We start from the raw sequence: 17348 nt of genomic DNA on the forward strand, positions 1-17348 counted from the left end.
AGAACAGATTTTGGAGTTTCCAAACAGTTTTTGCATATCTTAGACCGATTTCGGAGTTTCTAAACAGTTTTCGGATATCTTAGTCCATAATTAAAAGGGATAATATAGCTAAATCCTAAACAAATTTTAAGAAATTAAAAAACTTACTACTAACTCGTACTGATGAGTTCCAAATAGAACGAAACCGGTCTACCGTTGGAATTTCTGGCTATTTTATTTAATTTTAATTTAGTTTATTACTCGAAGATCTATTTGATCCGAGTTTCGCGTTTTTTGCTCGAAGACCTATTGGGTACGAGTTAGTAGTAAGTTTTTTAATTTCTTCAAATTTGTTTAGGATTTAGCTATATTATCCCTTTTAATTATGGACTAATCTACTTTTTCGCGTATTTTATCATCCTTCTCACAGTCCATAGGTGGTTTCTTCTAACTTAACTTTTCGGATATCTTAGACCGATTTTCGCCCAAATTTCAATATTTTCAAATAATTTTCGGATATTTTAGAACAGATTTTGGAGTTTCTAAACAGTTTTCCGATATCTTAGAACCGATTTTCGCCCAAATTTCAATATTTTCAAATAATTTTCGGATATTTTAGAACAGATTTTGGAGTTTCTAAACAGTTTTCCGATATCTTAGACCGATTTTCGCCCAAATTTCAATATTTTCAAATAATTTTCGGATATTTTAGAACAGATTTTGGAGTTTCTAAACAGTTTTCCGATATCTTAGAACCGATTTTCGCCCAAATTTCAATATTTTCAAATAATTTTCGGATATTTTAGAACAGATTTTGGAGTTTCTAAACAGTTTTCCGATATCTTAGAACCGATTTTCGCCCAAATTTCAATATTTTCAAATAATTTTCGGATATTTTAGAACAGATTTTGGAGTTTCTAAACAGTTTTCCGATATCTTAGAACCAATTTTTGTCCAGATTACCAGGTTTTCAAGTAATTTTCCCGGTATTTTATCGAAGATATTCGCCCAGATTTTGGAGTTTCCAAATAGTTTTCCGATATCTTCGAACCGATTTTCACTCAGATTTCCAGGTTTTCAAGTAATTTTCCCGGTATTTTAGAACCGATTTTCGGCCAGATTTCAAGATTTTCAAATAATTTTCGGATATTTTAGAACAGATTTTGGAGTTTCCAAACAGATTTTGCATATCGTAGACCGATTTCGGAGTTTCTAAACAGTTTTCGGATATCTTAGACTGATTTTCGCCCAAATTTCAATATTTTCAAATAATTTTCGGATATTTTAGAACAGATTTTGGAGTTTCCAAACAGTTTTTGCATATCTTAGACCGATTTCGGAGTTTCTAAACAGTTTTCGGATATCTTAGTCCATAATTAAAAGGGATAATATAGCTAAATCCTAAACAAATTTGAAGAAATTAAAAAACTTACTACTAACTCGTACTGATGAGTTCCAAATAGAACGAAACCGGTCTACCGTTGGAATTTCTGGCTATTTTATTTAATTTTAATTTAGTTTATTACTCGAAGATCTATTTGATCCGAGTTTCGCGTTTTTTGCTCGAAGACCTATTGGGTACGAGTTAGTAGTAAGTTTTTTAATTTCTTCAAATTTGTTTAGGATTTAGCTATATTATCCCTTTTAATTATGGACTAATCTACTTTTTCGCGTATTTTATCATCCTTCTCACAGTCCATAGGTGGTTTCTTCTAACTTAACTTTTCGGATATCTTAGACCTATTTTCGCCCAAATTTCAATATTTTCAAATAATTTTCGGATATTTTAGAACAGATTTTGGAGTTTCTAAACAGTTTTCCGATATCTTAGAACCGATTTTCGCCCAAATTTCAATATTTTCAAATAATTTTCGGATATTTTAGAACAGATTTTGGAGTTTCTAAACAGTTTTCCGATATCTTAGAACCGATTTTCGCCCAAATTTCAATATTTTCAAATAATTTTCGGATATTTTAGAACAGATTTTGGAGTTTCTAAACAGTTTTCCGATATCTTAGAACCGATTTTCGCCCAAATTTCAATATTTTCAAATAATTTTCGGATATTTTAGAACAGATTTTGGAGTTTCTAAACAGTTTTCCGATATCTTAGAACCGATTTTCGCCCAAATTTCAATATTTTCAAATAATTTTCGGATATTTTAGAACAGATTTTGGAGTTTCTAAACAGTTTTCCGATATCTTAGAACCAATTTTTGTCCAGATTACCAGGTTTTCAAGTAATTTTCCCGGTATTTTATAGAAGATATTCGCCCAGATTTTGGAGTTTCCAAATAGTTTTCCGATATCTTCGAACCGATTTTCACTCAGATTTCCAGGTTTTCAAGTAATTTTCCCGGTATTTTAGAACCGATTTTCGGCCAGATTTCAAGATTTTCAAATAATTTTCGGATATTTTAGAACAGATTTTGGAGTTTCCAAACAGATTTTGCATATCGTAGACCGATTTCGGAGTTTCTAAACAGTTTTCGGATATCTTAGACTGATTTTCGCCCAAATTTCAATATTTTCAAATAATTTTCGGATATTTTAGAACAGATTTTGGAGTTTCCAAACAGTTTTTGCATATCTTAGACCGATTTCGGAGTTTCTAAACAGTTTTCGGATATCTTAGACCGATTTTCGCCCAAATATCAATATTTTCAAATAATTTTCGGATATTTTAGAACAGATTTTGGAGTTTCCAAACAGTTTTTGCATATCTTAGACCGATTTCGGAGTTTCTAAACAGTTTTCGGATATCTTAGTCCATAATTAAAAGGGATAATATAGCTAAATCCTAAACAAATTTGAAGAAATTAAAAAACTTACTACTAACTCGTACTGATGAGTTCCAAATAGAACGAAACCGGTCTACCGTTGGAATTTCTGGCTATTTTATTTAATTTTAATTTAGTTTATTACTCGAAGATCTATTTGATCCGAGTTTCGCGTTTTTTGCTCGAAGACCTATTGGGTACGAGTTAGTAGTAAGTTTTTTAATTTCTTCAAATTTGTTTAGGATTTAGCTATATTATCCCTTTTAATTATGGACTAATCTACTTTTTCGCGTATTTTATCATCCTTCTCACAGTCCATAGGTGGTTTCTTCTAACTTAACTTTTCGGATATCTTAGACCGATTTTCGCCCAAATTTCAATATTTTCAAATAATTTTCGGATATTTTAGAACAGATTTTGGAGTTTCCAAACAGTTTTTGCATATCTTAGACCGATTTCGGAGTTTCTAAACAGTTTTTGGATATCTTAGACCGATTTTCGCCCAAATATCAATATTTTCAAATAATTTTCGGATATTTTAGAACAGATTTTGGAGTTTCCAAACAGTTTTTGCATATCTTAGACCGATTTCGGAGTTTCTAAACAGTTTTCCGATATCTTAGAACCGATTTTCGCCCAAATTTCAATATTTTCAAGTAATTTTCCCAGATTTTAGGATTTCATAAAAATATGGATACTTTCCCACGTAAGGTATACTATCCAATCCTTCGATATTTTCCCTACATTCCGTAGTTACCATATTTTCTAACCGTGTTGTTGGTCCCAAATTAAAAGAAAAAGATTGTGGAATAAGCAAGGAGGCAGCTCTTATTGAACTGCATTTTCTTTCCCTGGAAGAGGCAAATCTTCCCTTTGAGGAAACCTAATGCCTAAACTAAACAACGTCAGAACCCCGAAATGGGAATGAATAAGAAAACAGGGAAGAGGTTTCCGAAACATCTTTGGCAAAAACATCTCTAAATTATATTCTCTCGGACTCCCATTGCTAATTTGAATATCAAAGATGTATGCCCCCGAACACTTCCGGGAAGGAAACCCCCCCCCCCTTTTTTTGGTTCCAATGAGACGAGGCGGGTGGGGGGGGGCAGAAATCCCTTTAATTTAAACGTGGAGCCCCGCTGACCACCCACCTTTCACCTGTTAAATTAGCACAGAGTATAATTATCGCGTGCAGAGAATCTGAATATTCAATGCAATAATTCTCCACTCCATTACCAAATTCGGTCGATTGGTAGTTTTGAGAAATGTATAATATTGTTTATTATTTTACCCCTTGATGGCGTTATTGGTTAGATTTACGGTTCCTACTACCAAACTATTAGGCGTAAGTTAGTGGTTACAGGGTTCGTACACGACCTGGAAAACCTGGATAAGTCAGGGTATTTAAAATGTTTCCAAAATGTCAGGGAAAAGTCAAGGAATTTGGAAATGATTCCGAAAGGTCAGGGAAAATTGAAGGAATTTGAAAATGATTCCAAAAGGTCAGGGAAAAGTCAAGGAATTTGAAAATGTTTCCAAAAAGTTAGGGAATTTGAAAATGATTCCAAAAGGTCAGGGAAAAGTCAAGGAATTTGAAAATGATTCCCAAAGGTCCGGGAAAAGTCAAGGAATTTGAAAAATGTTTCCAAAAAGTCAGGGAATTTGAAAATGATTCCCAAAGGTCAGGGAAAAGTCAAGGAATTTTAAAATGGTTCCAAAAGGTCAGGGAAAAGTCAAGGAATTTTAAAAGTACCCCAAAAAAATCAGACAAATAAATTTATTTTTATTTTTTTATGAATGATACATAATCAATATTTTTCAAAATTTTTCCTCAAACCATTAATTTATTCTATAAAAATGGTCAGGGAAAAAGTGTCAATTTGGTCTGGGGAAACCTGGAAATATCAGGGAATTTAATTCCGGAAATTTTGTACGAACCCTGGGTTAAAGGGCTTCCTAAAAGCCGAGGTCCCTAAACCACCTTAAAATTGGAATCAACCTATTTCTAGTAAATTTGGTGGCGACCGTACTTTTAATAAACCTTAATTATATCGAATGCTTAAATTTTAATATTTAAGCTCGGGGTTATTCGCCACGAATGACATTCAAATCGACTACTGGGAATTGGCCGCGGAAGGAAGTACTCAAATATCTTGACAGTTAGAATAGCTACGCCTTGCTTTTTTCTTCGCTACCTTACATCGGTTTATTATTATTCCAGTTTGAAAGCGAAAGCTTTTCTGCTTATTTTGATCGAATAGCTTGTTCTAAAATATAAGTGCATTTCGATGGCAATTAAGTTTCATAAGCTTACTAGGTAGTGCTTTTGAAAGGTAATTTCGTACCTGAAATAATGGTCGGTTGAACGTTAACCTTTTTATGGAGTGACATTCCAAGGCGACATCGAGCATTTTTAATAACGCTTCAGTTTGCATTCGGGTTTCGTCACGCCCATTTTCGCCTAAATGAATTGTTCCCCTTCAGTTTTGACAATTCTATTGAATGCATTTATAAGTTGCAAACTCGCTGGTTAAAAAAATTGGCGCCAATTTCTATAAACGTCTGACAGGGTTGCCATAGTTCCTAAAAAAATTGCAACTGGAAAAGTCAGGAATTTAAATATAGGTCTAAATGTCAGGGAATTTGAATATGGGTCTAAATTTCTAAAATTAAGGGAATTTGAATATGGGTCTAAAAGTCCTGGTATTTGAATATAAGTCTAAAAGTCCGGGAATTTGAATATAAGTCTAAAAGTCCGGCAATTTGAATACGAGTCTAAAATTCCGGCAATTTGAATACGAGTCTAAAATTCCGGCAATTTGAAAACGAGTCTAAAATCCGGCAATTTGGATACGAGTCTAAAAGTCCGTCCATTTGAATACGAATCTAAAAGTCCAGTAATTTAATTTCGGTTGCAAATTGGAAACCTTGACTAAAATAATCTCCGAAAAAGGCCACGGCAAATCTGGAAAACTATGGCAACCTTGTTTGAGCGATTAACTTACCCAAAAGGGTTCGATGAAACGTGACGAATTCACATACCTTCTATCGGGTCATGCACCGCTTTAAGGAAATAATGCCATTGCTATAAAATTTCGCGATATTATCGTATTATTTACTTATTCTTTTTTCGTAGATTTAAATATTCTAAATAGCTCAAAATGACTCTTTGAAATACAAGAAACCAGATAACGATAAATGTCCGATTTTCACCTTTTGGCGATTAAAAATGACGCATCGTTAGAAAAGAAACTTTATAATTTTTAAAGGGTGGATTTTGCAAGTGCACGTCACACCTAAATTGTAGCATCCATATCATATTGTATTCTGTATAGCCTAGAAAAATGAAAATTTGCATTTTTCTCTATAGGTCAATGCGTAAAGGTCGATCTGCGAGGAAAACAGATAAGGGGTAATTATTGTTGTATTTTGCAAATGGGATGGTTTCAGGGAGTCTCTTCCTTTTTCATTCTCTTATTCTTTTATTTTATTATTTTCCCTTTCCATTAACATTTTAATCGATGGAATATTTGAAGACCGCTGTATTAGTTAGTGACTTTAGAGCCTCGGTTTAACTCTCTGAAACTACTTAGTATTGATTTAAGATGTAACATCCCCATTTTTGAAATTAATGAACTTTAAATAATCCCGCAATATTAAGTTGATTTTTTGATTAGCTCTTATTAGCTATTTTTGTCTCTAATACAATGGTCTTTAGCATGCCTACTAATTTTAACAATGAAATGAACAAAAGACACCAACGATTCGTTTCAAATGCTTATTTTACGAATGGAGAAGCCTTGTTTGGTTGGTTTCAAATCGTTGTTTTACAAATGCAAAACTTGATTTAGTTAGTTTCAAATCGGTATTTTACGAACGTAAATCTCTGTTTTCTTAGTTTCAAATCGGTATTTTACAAAAATAAAAACCTTGTTTATTACGTTTCAAATCGGTATTTTACGAATGTAAAAGCCTTATTTGGTTAGTTTCAAATCGGTATTTTACGAACGTAAATCTCTGTTTTCTTATAGTTTCAAATCGGTATTTTACGAACGTAAATCTCTGTTTTCTTATAGTTTCAAATCGGTATTTTACGAACGTAAATCTCTGTTTTCTTATAGTTTCAAACCGGTATTTTACGAACGTAAATCTCTCTTTTCTTATAGTTTCAAACCGGTATTTTACGTAATGTAAAAGCCTTATTTGGTTAGTTTCAAATCGTTATTTTACGAACTCAAAACATTCTTTGGTTGGTTTCAAGTCGTTATTTTACGAACGTAAATCTTTGGGTAGTTTCAAATCATAAATAAAATAGTTTCAAATCATAAATAAAATAGTTTCAAATCATAAATAAAATAGTTTCAAATCATAAATAAAATACGAACGTTAATCTTTGGATAGTTTCAAATCGTTATTTTACGAATATAAAACCTGGTTTGATTGGTTTGAAATCGTATCGTTTAATTTCGGTCAATTCACGGTAATTATGACGAATCTAATATCTGTAAAAAAATCGTCGTGTTGTAGACGCGATCTAATCCGTATTAATATTAATATTGATTTTAATCAAGTGTTACGATTCGTGCAATATGTAAAGTATTTAGACGTTCGATTGGAATTTCGGCTTAAGTACTTGGGTGGGATTTTACATATTAAACTCGATAATCGCGGTGTCGGCCGAAGTCTAGACCTTAAATGACACTTTTGAAGTCACACTATCTTCGACCTTTGGACGGATTCTTAGCCCCCCCCCCCCCCTTGTCCCAGGGACCCCGAGACTCCGCCCTCCATTTCCAGACGCGTATTAATTGGTCGAGCTTGAATAACTATAACCCTCCAATGCGGCGTACCATCAACTTAGAAATCGGTTTCAAAATCTGATATTTCCCCGTTATAAATTTTTTTTTACCCCCGTATGTATTTTTCCTTTATTTTAGCTTCCATATTTCCCTATTAGGGTGATCGAAAATCCTCCGGGAACTGTTGAATGTTTAATTAATAAGGCTAATAAATACGGAAGTTCGCGCCAAGTTTTCCAGACAATCAATATACAAAATATGGTGTTGAAAAACATAGTGTCTATAAAAACATTATGATTTTGGGCGCTTTATGTTCAAACTTATTTTTATTTCACTCTAATTTATTCCTAAAGTAATATTTTCAACTAAAAATAATTGATGCTGTAAAAAAATATTGATGGGTCACCTTTTCATCTGGGGGTTTAATTAATTAAAGTTGGAAGGCTTTTTTTTAATATAAGGATTTCCCTCTTGGTATCAAAATTTAACTTATTCTTATCCCAAAGAGAATATCATAAAATATTCTCAAAAATATTTCGCGATATAGCCTACATTTAAATCTTCTAATTAAATAATATATATTTTATCCCTTTCGTCTATAATCTCGAAAGTTAGTTTTTATAAGCTTTGGTCGTACGATATATAAGCCATAACATATTTCCCCGCTACATAAGCAAACATTACCTAATTGGTTTATATTGGAATAGAAGCGAAGTTGAACGAGTAGTTTAGTTTGAAGCTACTAATTAGGTAAAGTCTGTTTTTTCGTAATCGGGTAGGCTGTAACGGTTAAGGGGGGTAAACCAAAGTTTCTTTATTTATCGCCGTTCTTTTCTTCGATAGATGGCGCGAGTTGATTTATGACCGGTGGCCAAAATTAATTTTTCAAAATTCGAGACCCGGTATAAATAGTAATTATATTTTTTCGTTTATTTTTGAAAGCGCGTCTGTATAGCCCGTGTAATTTGTTTAAAGATGTATAAAGAATATAATTAAGATACAAAGTTGCGACTGGAACTTGGAATAGCTATAATTTGTTTTACGAGTGTCGCATTGTTTGTGTGCGTTTCTTTCTTGTTTGTTTATTATCCGTTTCTTAATAAATTCCTTACTAGCAATGATTTGTTGCAACTCCTCGACGACGGGGGATGTTCGACTAACTAATTATTTTATTTCAGAAATGCATTTTTTATATTGTTTACAGGAAAAATTTTGTTCGCGAATTTAATCCACCCACCCCTCCCCTCTCCCCTGGTGACCGAAGTTAAAACTATTGCGAGCTCAAAAAAAGTTTTATTATTGGATTTCAATTTTTAAGAAAAATGAAAAATTGTCTGTAAATATTAAAGTTAAGAAATTAGTTAAGAAATTAGATAAATAATAATTGAATTTACGCGCATACAGGGTTTTTTACTTGAAATCAGCTATTATATTTAAATTTATTTATGAAAATGTTCCAAATGTAGGTTTCATAGAAATTTAATTTTTAATTAATAATAAAATTTTATGAAGATTAATTTAAATTTTACTTTAATTACCGCTGCACTCCAATTAGTAATGAATTTGTCAATAAAAAAATAGGGCTGTTCGAGTACTCGAACATCGAGTACTCGGCCTTTTTTGAGGCCGAGTACTCGAACTCGACCTCGAATAAGTAATTGGAGAATACTCGTCGATTACATAGTACCAAAAAATTGCACATTCGGCTACCCGATTACTCGAATAAGCTGCTTTCTAAACTCGTCGAGTATTTGTATTTTCTATCCTCGTTGCTTCAAAGTTCAAAGAGGGGTTTTTACAACTTTTTGGAGGGAAATAAACGATACCTCCAAAGTTGTGGAAACTGTGGTTCATTTAAATTTAAGGAATATTTTTCAGCATTGAAAGTTACTTTATACTCCTTTTAAGTTTAATTTCATAATTACATAAACCAGCTCCTAATCAAGTACTCGATAACCCGACTCGTTAAAATATTACTGGAGTATTTTTTTCGTTTATCGACTCGAATAAGAGAGAGTTTCGCCTTAATCAAGTACTCGATTACTCGACTCGTTAAAATATTACTGGAGTAGGGTTGCCACACGTCAGGGAAAACAGGGAAATCATGGAAAAGTCAGGGAATTTAAGAATGGACCTTAAAAGTCAGGGAAATGTCAGGGAATTTTTAGAATTTGTAAAAAGTCAGGGAAAAGTCAGGGAATTAAATTTTATCTTGGCACTTTTGTAAGGTTATTTTTAGACCAGATCTATGACAAATTCTATGATTATCATTTATTTCCTTGAAAGTTTGGCCAATTTTGTCAACATTGCAATAACCTTTTTACTGAAATATAAGTTCATTAAAATTTATTACCTTCTGATAAAAGTCAAATATAAAATACAAATTTGAACTTAAAAAGTCAGGGAAAATCTCTTAAAATGGTCAGGGAAAACAGGGAATAGTCAGGGAATTTGAATCTCAAAATTTTGTGGCAACCCTGTGGAGTATTTTTTTAGTTTATCGACTCGAATAAGAGAGAGTTTCGCCTTAATCAAGTACTCGATTACTCGACTCGACTTCAATATTACTCGAGTATTTTTTTAGTTTATCGAATAAGAGAGTGTTTCGCCTTAATCAAGTACTCGATTACTCGATGAAAGAAAAATTGATACTCGACTCGATTGCCTAAAACCACTAATCGCACAGCCCTAAAAAACCGGCGTAAAACCTTAAAAAGCAATAAGAATTAAAATCGATTTTTAAAAAATTATACGGTTTATTTTCACGGCAAACTTGATAGTAGATGGCAACACGGCCTCGATAAAAAATACCATTGTTTTATCCTTTATATAGCAATAATCACGAATGGCGTTGAAATTTCATTCGCGTTGCGAATACGTATAGCTTCACGTGGGGAAAAGGCAACTGTGTTATAGGCGTGTTTATGCTTACGCGTGCAGCCTCGTGATACCCTCGTTGAAAACCACGCCCCTCCGTCTCTCCTCGCGCCCTCTTCCCCAAAGACATTCTTGCTTTTACGTATGGCTCTTGGTGCGGATAGAAACGACTTCGGAGAGCGTATTGTGCCCTCGATAGAAAGGGCTTAGTCGCTAGTTCCCACGAGTATAGTTTATAGGAGCACTTTTACATTGTAGCCGCTAGAGGGCTGGAATGGTTTATTTCTTGGCGTGGCTCGACGGTCAACTGACTTAACGCTTCCGTGTTTATGGCTCGTTTATTCTAGTCTCGTGTATGAGAAGTGCGTTGTATCTATTTACCTTCCTCTCGCGTAGCCTTTACCTCCCTCTCAAGTAGCTTATATATTCCCTCTCGCGTAGCTTATATCTTCCCTCTCGCGTAGCTTTTACCTCCCTCTCGCGTAGCCTATACCTTCCCCTCGCGTAGCCTTTACCTCCCTCTCGCGTAGCTTATAACTCCCTCTCGCGTAGCCTTTACATCCCCTCGTGTAGCCTTTACCTCCTTCTCGCGTAGCTTATACATTTCCCTCGCGTAGCCTTTACCTTCCTCTCGCGTAGTCTATACCTTCACCTCGCGTAGCCTTTACCTCCCTCACGTAGCTTTTACCTCCCTCTCTCGTAGCCCTTACCTCCCTCTCTCGTAGCCCTTACCTCCCACTCGCGTAGCTTTTATTGCGTTTATTATACCAACAAAAATATTGGTAATTTATCCCAATAAAATACGTTTGTTAATTTTACTGTAAACGTTGAAAAATTTAATTTAAAAACTCGACGTGGTTTCACACTGGGAATTTGCACATTCACAATCACGCAACCAAAACTCTTAATAGGTGTTTCTATAAAATACGGAAGGTCACGTGTAAATGTTTTATTTACGTCATTAGCTATAATTATTGAAGGTAGAGAGCACGATTTTGTCATTAGAAGTCGACGTGCGAATCGCGCGTGCCGATAAAGTAGTCAACAGCCTAAACTCTTGACGCGGAGAAAAAACATTTTATACTTTGATTTTTTGTTTTACTTTATGAAAACACCTAACTATTAGTGTTTCCAACCGATTCCCCGATTACAGTTGCGTTATCTGAACAGAGGAAATAGTTACGATATATTAGGTATCAGATTAGCCGTATTTACACTCAGATTTTGTCAGACCAATTTATGCGGGTCCAAATTGCAAACCAAATTCAACCCGAAACTAATTTTAATTCATCGTAAACCGACAAACAGATTTTGAGTGGATTTCAGATGTCTCGCGGTTATAGATTTTAAATATCCCCCTATTAAATTAAATTAAATTTTTATTTTTATTTACTTTCCAGTAGAATACGTATTTCAGATCGGTTAAATGGGATAAGGAATTAGACACAATTTTGAACTTCTCAAAATTCAAATGACAAATTGATTTTTGGTGGCTAAAATCCTAATATAAAATCAAGTACGCGTTGTTTCTGGCGGTCATCAGACCTGTAAAAAGAGATGGTTCTTTATTTCAAAATTTGCGGAATCTATTACTTCGCTTAAAGATGTAAAATTACACTGCATAGGGATATTAATCTATAAATATCTTACGAGAAATTCATCTCCCTTTCTTGCTAATGTTATTCACTTGAAACATGAACCGTCTCAGGGTCCCGTTGATTTAAAAAAAACCGTGTGGGACAAAGACCGTCATAAATTGATTTTCTAATACTATTTCATCGGGGGAATATGCTTTATTAATGGCTAAATTACCCTACGCAGTGTCATTTTAACTTTTTACACCATTAAGCGAAGTAACAGACTGTAAATATTGAGCCATGGTGCGGTGTACAGTTGTACACATCCGTGATTTGATGGAAACGTGGCCCCCAATGGAATCGGCGTCGTGTCTGCGAGATTTTAATGGCCATATCAGGGTTGTCACCGTAGCTGGAACACCTGGAATTCCTGGAAAGGTCAGGGAATTTGAATATGGGTCACAAATCAGGGAAAAGTAAGGGAATTTCAAAAATTAATCTAAAAATCAGGGAAAAGTCAGGGAATTTGAATATGTATTAAATATCAGGGAATTTGAATATGTATAAAAAATCAGGGAATTTGAATTATGGATCAAAAGTCGGGGAATTTCAAAAATTAATCTAAAAATCAGGGAAAAGTAAGGGAATTTCAAAAATTAATCTAAAAATCAGGGAAAAGTCAGGGAATTTGAATATGGATCAAAAGTCGGGGAATTTTAAAAAATAATCTAAAAATCAGGGAAAAGTCAGGGAATTTGAATATGGATCAAAAGTCGGGGAATTTTAAAAAAATAATCTAAAAATCAGGGAAAAGTCAGGGAATTTGAATATGGATCAAAAGTCGGGGAATTTTAAAAATTATTCTAAAAATCAAGGAAAAGTCAGGGAATTTGAATATGGATCAAAAGTCGGGGAATTTTAAAAATTATTCTAAAAATCAAGGAAAAGTCAGGGAATTTGAATATGGATCAAAAGTCGGTGAATTTTAAAAATTAATCTAAAAATCAGGGAAAAGTCAGGGAATTTTAAAAATTAATCTAAAAATCAGGGAAAAGTCAGGGAATTTGAATATGGATCAAAAGTCGGGGAATTTTAAAAAATAATCTAAAAATCAGGGAAAATTCAGGGAATTTGAATATGGATCAAAAGTCGGGGAATTTTAAAAAAATAATCTAAAAATCAGGGAAAAGTCAGGGAATTTGAATATGGATCAAAAGTCGGGGAATTTTAAAAATTATTCTAAAAATCAAGGAAAAGTCAGGGAATTTGAATATGGATCAAAAGTCGGGGAATTTTAAAAATTATTCTAAAAATCAAGGAAAAGTCAGGGAATTTGAATATGGATCAAAAGTCGGTGAATTTTAAAAATTAATCTAAAAATCAGGGAAAAGTCAGGGAATTTTAAAAATTAATCTAAAAATCAGGGAAAAGTCAGGGAATTTGAATATGTATAAAAAATCAGGGAATTTGAATATGGATCAAAAGTCGGGGAATTTTAAAAATTAATATAAAAATCAGGGAAAAGTCAGGGAATTCGAATTTTGATCAAAAAGTCAGGGAATTTTAAAAATTAATCTAAAAGTCGGGGAATTTTAAAAATTAATCTAAAAGTCGGGGAATTTTAAAAATTAATCTAAAAGTCGGGGAATTTAAAAAATTAATCTAAAAGTCAGGGAATTAGAATATGGATCAAAAATCAGGGAATTTAAGTTAGGTTTAAAACTTTTACTAAAATGTAGGGGGGGGGTTCTAAATTTTCGAACAAAATAAGTCAGGGAAAATCTTCGGAGATAGTCTGGGAAAACCTGGAAAAGTCAGGGAATTTGAATGTGAAAAAACTGTGGCTACCCTGCATATGTATAACTTATATATTTAATCCAATAGTTTTCGCTAAATTTGGATTTCCGCTTCAAATAAAGGGTATTCGATCGAATAGCTAATAATTAACTACCTTCATTAGTTAATTAGTCACGACGAAACAACGACGATTAGAGAGAGTTCGAAGAAAAGCCACACTTTGGAAAATTCGTCCTTGATTGAACTTTTCGGGTCATAATAGTCCTTTTATAGCGACGGTTTGTTGTTCGCTCAAGCGAATTTTGCAGGCAATAAACAGGCAAGTAGAAACGGGGGGGGGGGGGGGGGGCTGACCTAAATTCTTGCCGAATCGATATGGAAGCGCGCCTAGTACATATTTATCCTCCTTTTCGGTAATGCTTGTGCTAATGAGCGGCTGCCGTCTGTATAACATTTTGTTAGCAAAATAAACAAACTTCTCCGATAGATGCCGCTACTGATATCCCTGTCAAACACGGTATTGCTTTTTTCGTACCTGTAATTACAAAGAGTTTCGGAGGGTTGTCTGATTTCAATCAAGTGATTTTTTTTAATAAATCATTGATTGAAATCACTTATTATTATTTAATATATTTATGAATAATATTTAAATTTTAGTTTGCATTACTATTTCTTTCAAATTATTAATCAATTTGTCAATTGAACGTTAAAAAATAAAAAAACAATTTAAAGCAATATAAATACAAAAACCCACGGTAGTTCGGCTAATTCAGGGCTACCACACGTCAGGGAAATCAGGGAATTTAAAAATGGGTCTCAAAAGTCAGGGAATTTAAAGAATTTGTAACTAGTCAGGGAATTAAGTTTTATCTTGACACTCTTTGAAGGTAACTTTACTCTAGATCTATGAAGTGTTCGGCAGTCGATTAATTTTTATCCATGAATAAAATAAGCTCGGCGATATTTAAATAATATTTATTTAAATAACCAATAAATTAACAAAAATTGTAAAATGTTTAAATAATCGAAAGTGAATAAGCCTATTATTTAAATAAAACAAACAATTATTTAAATAAATACCACTTTTATTCAAATAAATGCTTGGTTGAGTAAAAAACATAATTAAATAAGTCAAAATGATATTCTTTTTACCAACGTTTTAAAAATAAATCGGAAAATTTGTGGATAATGAATAAACAATTCCGAACACTAGATCTATGACAAATTCTATGATTATCATTTATTTCCTTGAAAGTTTGGCTAATTTTGTCAACATTGCAATAACCTTTTTACTGAAATATAAGTACATTTCAATTTATTAACTTCTAATAAAAGTAAAATATGAAATTAAACTTTTGGCCTTAAAAAGTCAAGGAAAATCTTTTAAAATGGTCAGGGAAAACAGATAAAAAAATGTCCGAAAATTTTGTAGCAACCCTGTAATTATAACTTTTAATATATTCTCTAATGTTTTTTTGTTAATTCTTCGTACAGAAAAATAAACCTAAGAATCTTAAGAACACATTTTGGGTAAAATTTCTCCCACATTACTTCTTATACTTGAGTCTGACGTAATTAGCCGCACTCTAATGCTAATTAGCTAGGTAAAGAGGGGCGGTGACTTTTTAGCATTTCATCCCCCCCCCTTATATTTCTATACTCTCTACAATGGGTCCGCTATCTCGGTTTGTTTCTGTTCACTAACATATTCCGCTAACTTTTAGGACAACGCTAAAATTTGTTCGCAAAACTTGAGCTTTGTTTTATCAACTCTCCCTACACCCCCCACTACGTCGACACGCGCTTTGGTAAATATAATTGTTCCCAGCCGCCACCGGTCTTGTAATTTAAATTGGAGTGCCCTGATAATATGGTAATTCTCGCTCGGGAATAGTATCTCGGTCAAGATTTTAGCGCGTTGTTTAAAACATTTTTGAGCTCGTATTATAACGTTTAGAAAGTTGGTGTCTTTTTTCTATTCATTGAAAAATGTTGAATGTTCATTTTCTCGTTCTCCAAGTCACCGTGCTAGAACCTTACAGGTACTAAGAAAAATATTAAACAGGGTTCGTACATCACCTGGAAAATCAGGGAATTGGAAAATTATTCTCAAAAATCAGGGAAATTGTAAATGATTCTAAAAATTAGGGAAATTGAAAATGTTTCTAAAAATTAGGGAAAAGTCAGGGAAATTGAAAATGATTCTAAAAATCAGGGAAAATTCAGGGAATTGAAAATAATTTAAAAATTAGGAAAAAGTCAGGGAAATTGAAAATTATTCTAAAAATCAAGGAAAAGTCGGGAAATTGAAATAGATTTTAAAAATCAGGGAAAAGTCGGGAAATTGAAAATGATTTTAAAAATCAGGGAAAATTCAGGGAATTGAAAATAATTTAAAAATTAGGAAAAAGTCAGGGAAATTGAAAATTATTCTAAAAATCAAGAAAAAGTCGGGAAATTGAAAATGATTTTAAAAATCAGGGAAAAGTCGGCGAATTGAGAATGATTTTAAAAATCAGGGAAAAGTCGGGAAAATTGAAAACGGCTCAATATATCAGGGAAATAAAATTTGGAAAGGGGTATTAAAAATACATATTAAATATTTTGCAATATTTTACCTCAAACCTTTCATTTATCGTATAATATTTGGTCAGGGAAAATTTTGAAATAAGGCCAGGGAAAACCTGGAAACGTCAGCGAAATTAATTCCGAAACCTTCGTACGAACTCTGCTAAAAAACAAAGTGGTGATATCGAACGCGCTAATTCGTTCTAGCACGGTGTTGCGGAGGTGTACATTTGGTGTTCACCCGTATACTTGCGTGTCTGTGTGTTAAAATGCGTTTTTCCAACCCTCGATTCGGCGGGCCGACATTAGGTGTTTCCCGAAGAAAGATCTCTTCCCACCCGAACATCCCATGTTCTGCCAACACTCGGAACATATTCACGAAAATTTTGTCATCAAGTGCTGCTCCGATTACGATTTTTGTAACCGAGATTTGTCACCCACCCTCGCCCCGCCTACAACCCCAGGTAAGTGGACAACGAACATTTTTCTCTTCTTTGTCATTCACACTTTGCCTTTTTTTTGTTTCTCCACTCCTTCCTCCCCCTACCCTCCTCTCCACCAACACCACCCACCACTCCACCCTCGCTTTTTTTAAAAAAAATCTTTGGTTGGCTCTATCTCCTGTTTAATTTACGAAAAACTTTTATTTTATAATTGGCTTAAATTTGACACACACGATAACGCCATTTTCCCGCGGCTGACGTTATTACTTCACACGGTGTTACGAAATGTATATATATATAAATAATTGGTTACCCCCCTTCCAAATTATGGGTGAAAACTTCCGGTACATATACCCCTACTGACACGATTTCCTTCTTCAAATCTTTGGTTTTTAATTAACTTTCCCATTTCTGAAAAATCTATTAACGCTGTTTTATTTTCCGTTTTTAATTGGTTTCACACTTGGAAAATTTTATTTTTTTAAATATAATTCTTAATTGAAAATTTGTCACAAAATATTCCCGGTT

General features: G+C 33.4%; 1 protein-coding gene across 10 annotated transcripts in view; it reads left to right on the plus strand.

The window, feature by feature from the left end:
• Nucleotides 1–17348, plus strand: part of babo (TGF-beta receptor type-1 babo) — a 203648-nt gene that overhangs the window by 159702 nt on the left and 26598 nt on the right. For 4 of the 10 annotated variants that reach the window (XM_090160085.1, XM_090160086.1, XM_090160087.1 and 1 more), the window contains exons 3-4: nucleotides 6130–6171; nucleotides 16687–16841. The exons of 3 other annotated variants lie outside the window; for them this stretch is intronic. In XM_090160085.1, the coding sequence (XP_090016211.1) occupies nucleotides 6130–6171; nucleotides 16687–16841 (197 nt within the window). Of the gene's footprint in view, nucleotides 1–6129; nucleotides 6172–16686; nucleotides 16842–17348 lie in introns of those variants that run through there. 3 more of the 10 variants (XM_090160089.1, XM_090160092.1, XM_090160095.1) reach the window with 2 other exon arrangements.

The sequence above is a fragment of the Leiobunum rupestre genome, chromosome 10 (genome assembly GCF_980474605.1).
Source record: "Leiobunum rupestre chromosome 10, qqLeiRupe1.1.hap1, whole genome shotgun sequence".
Lineage (NCBI taxonomy): Eukaryota > Metazoa > Arthropoda > Arachnida > Opiliones > Sclerosomatidae > Leiobunum > Leiobunum rupestre.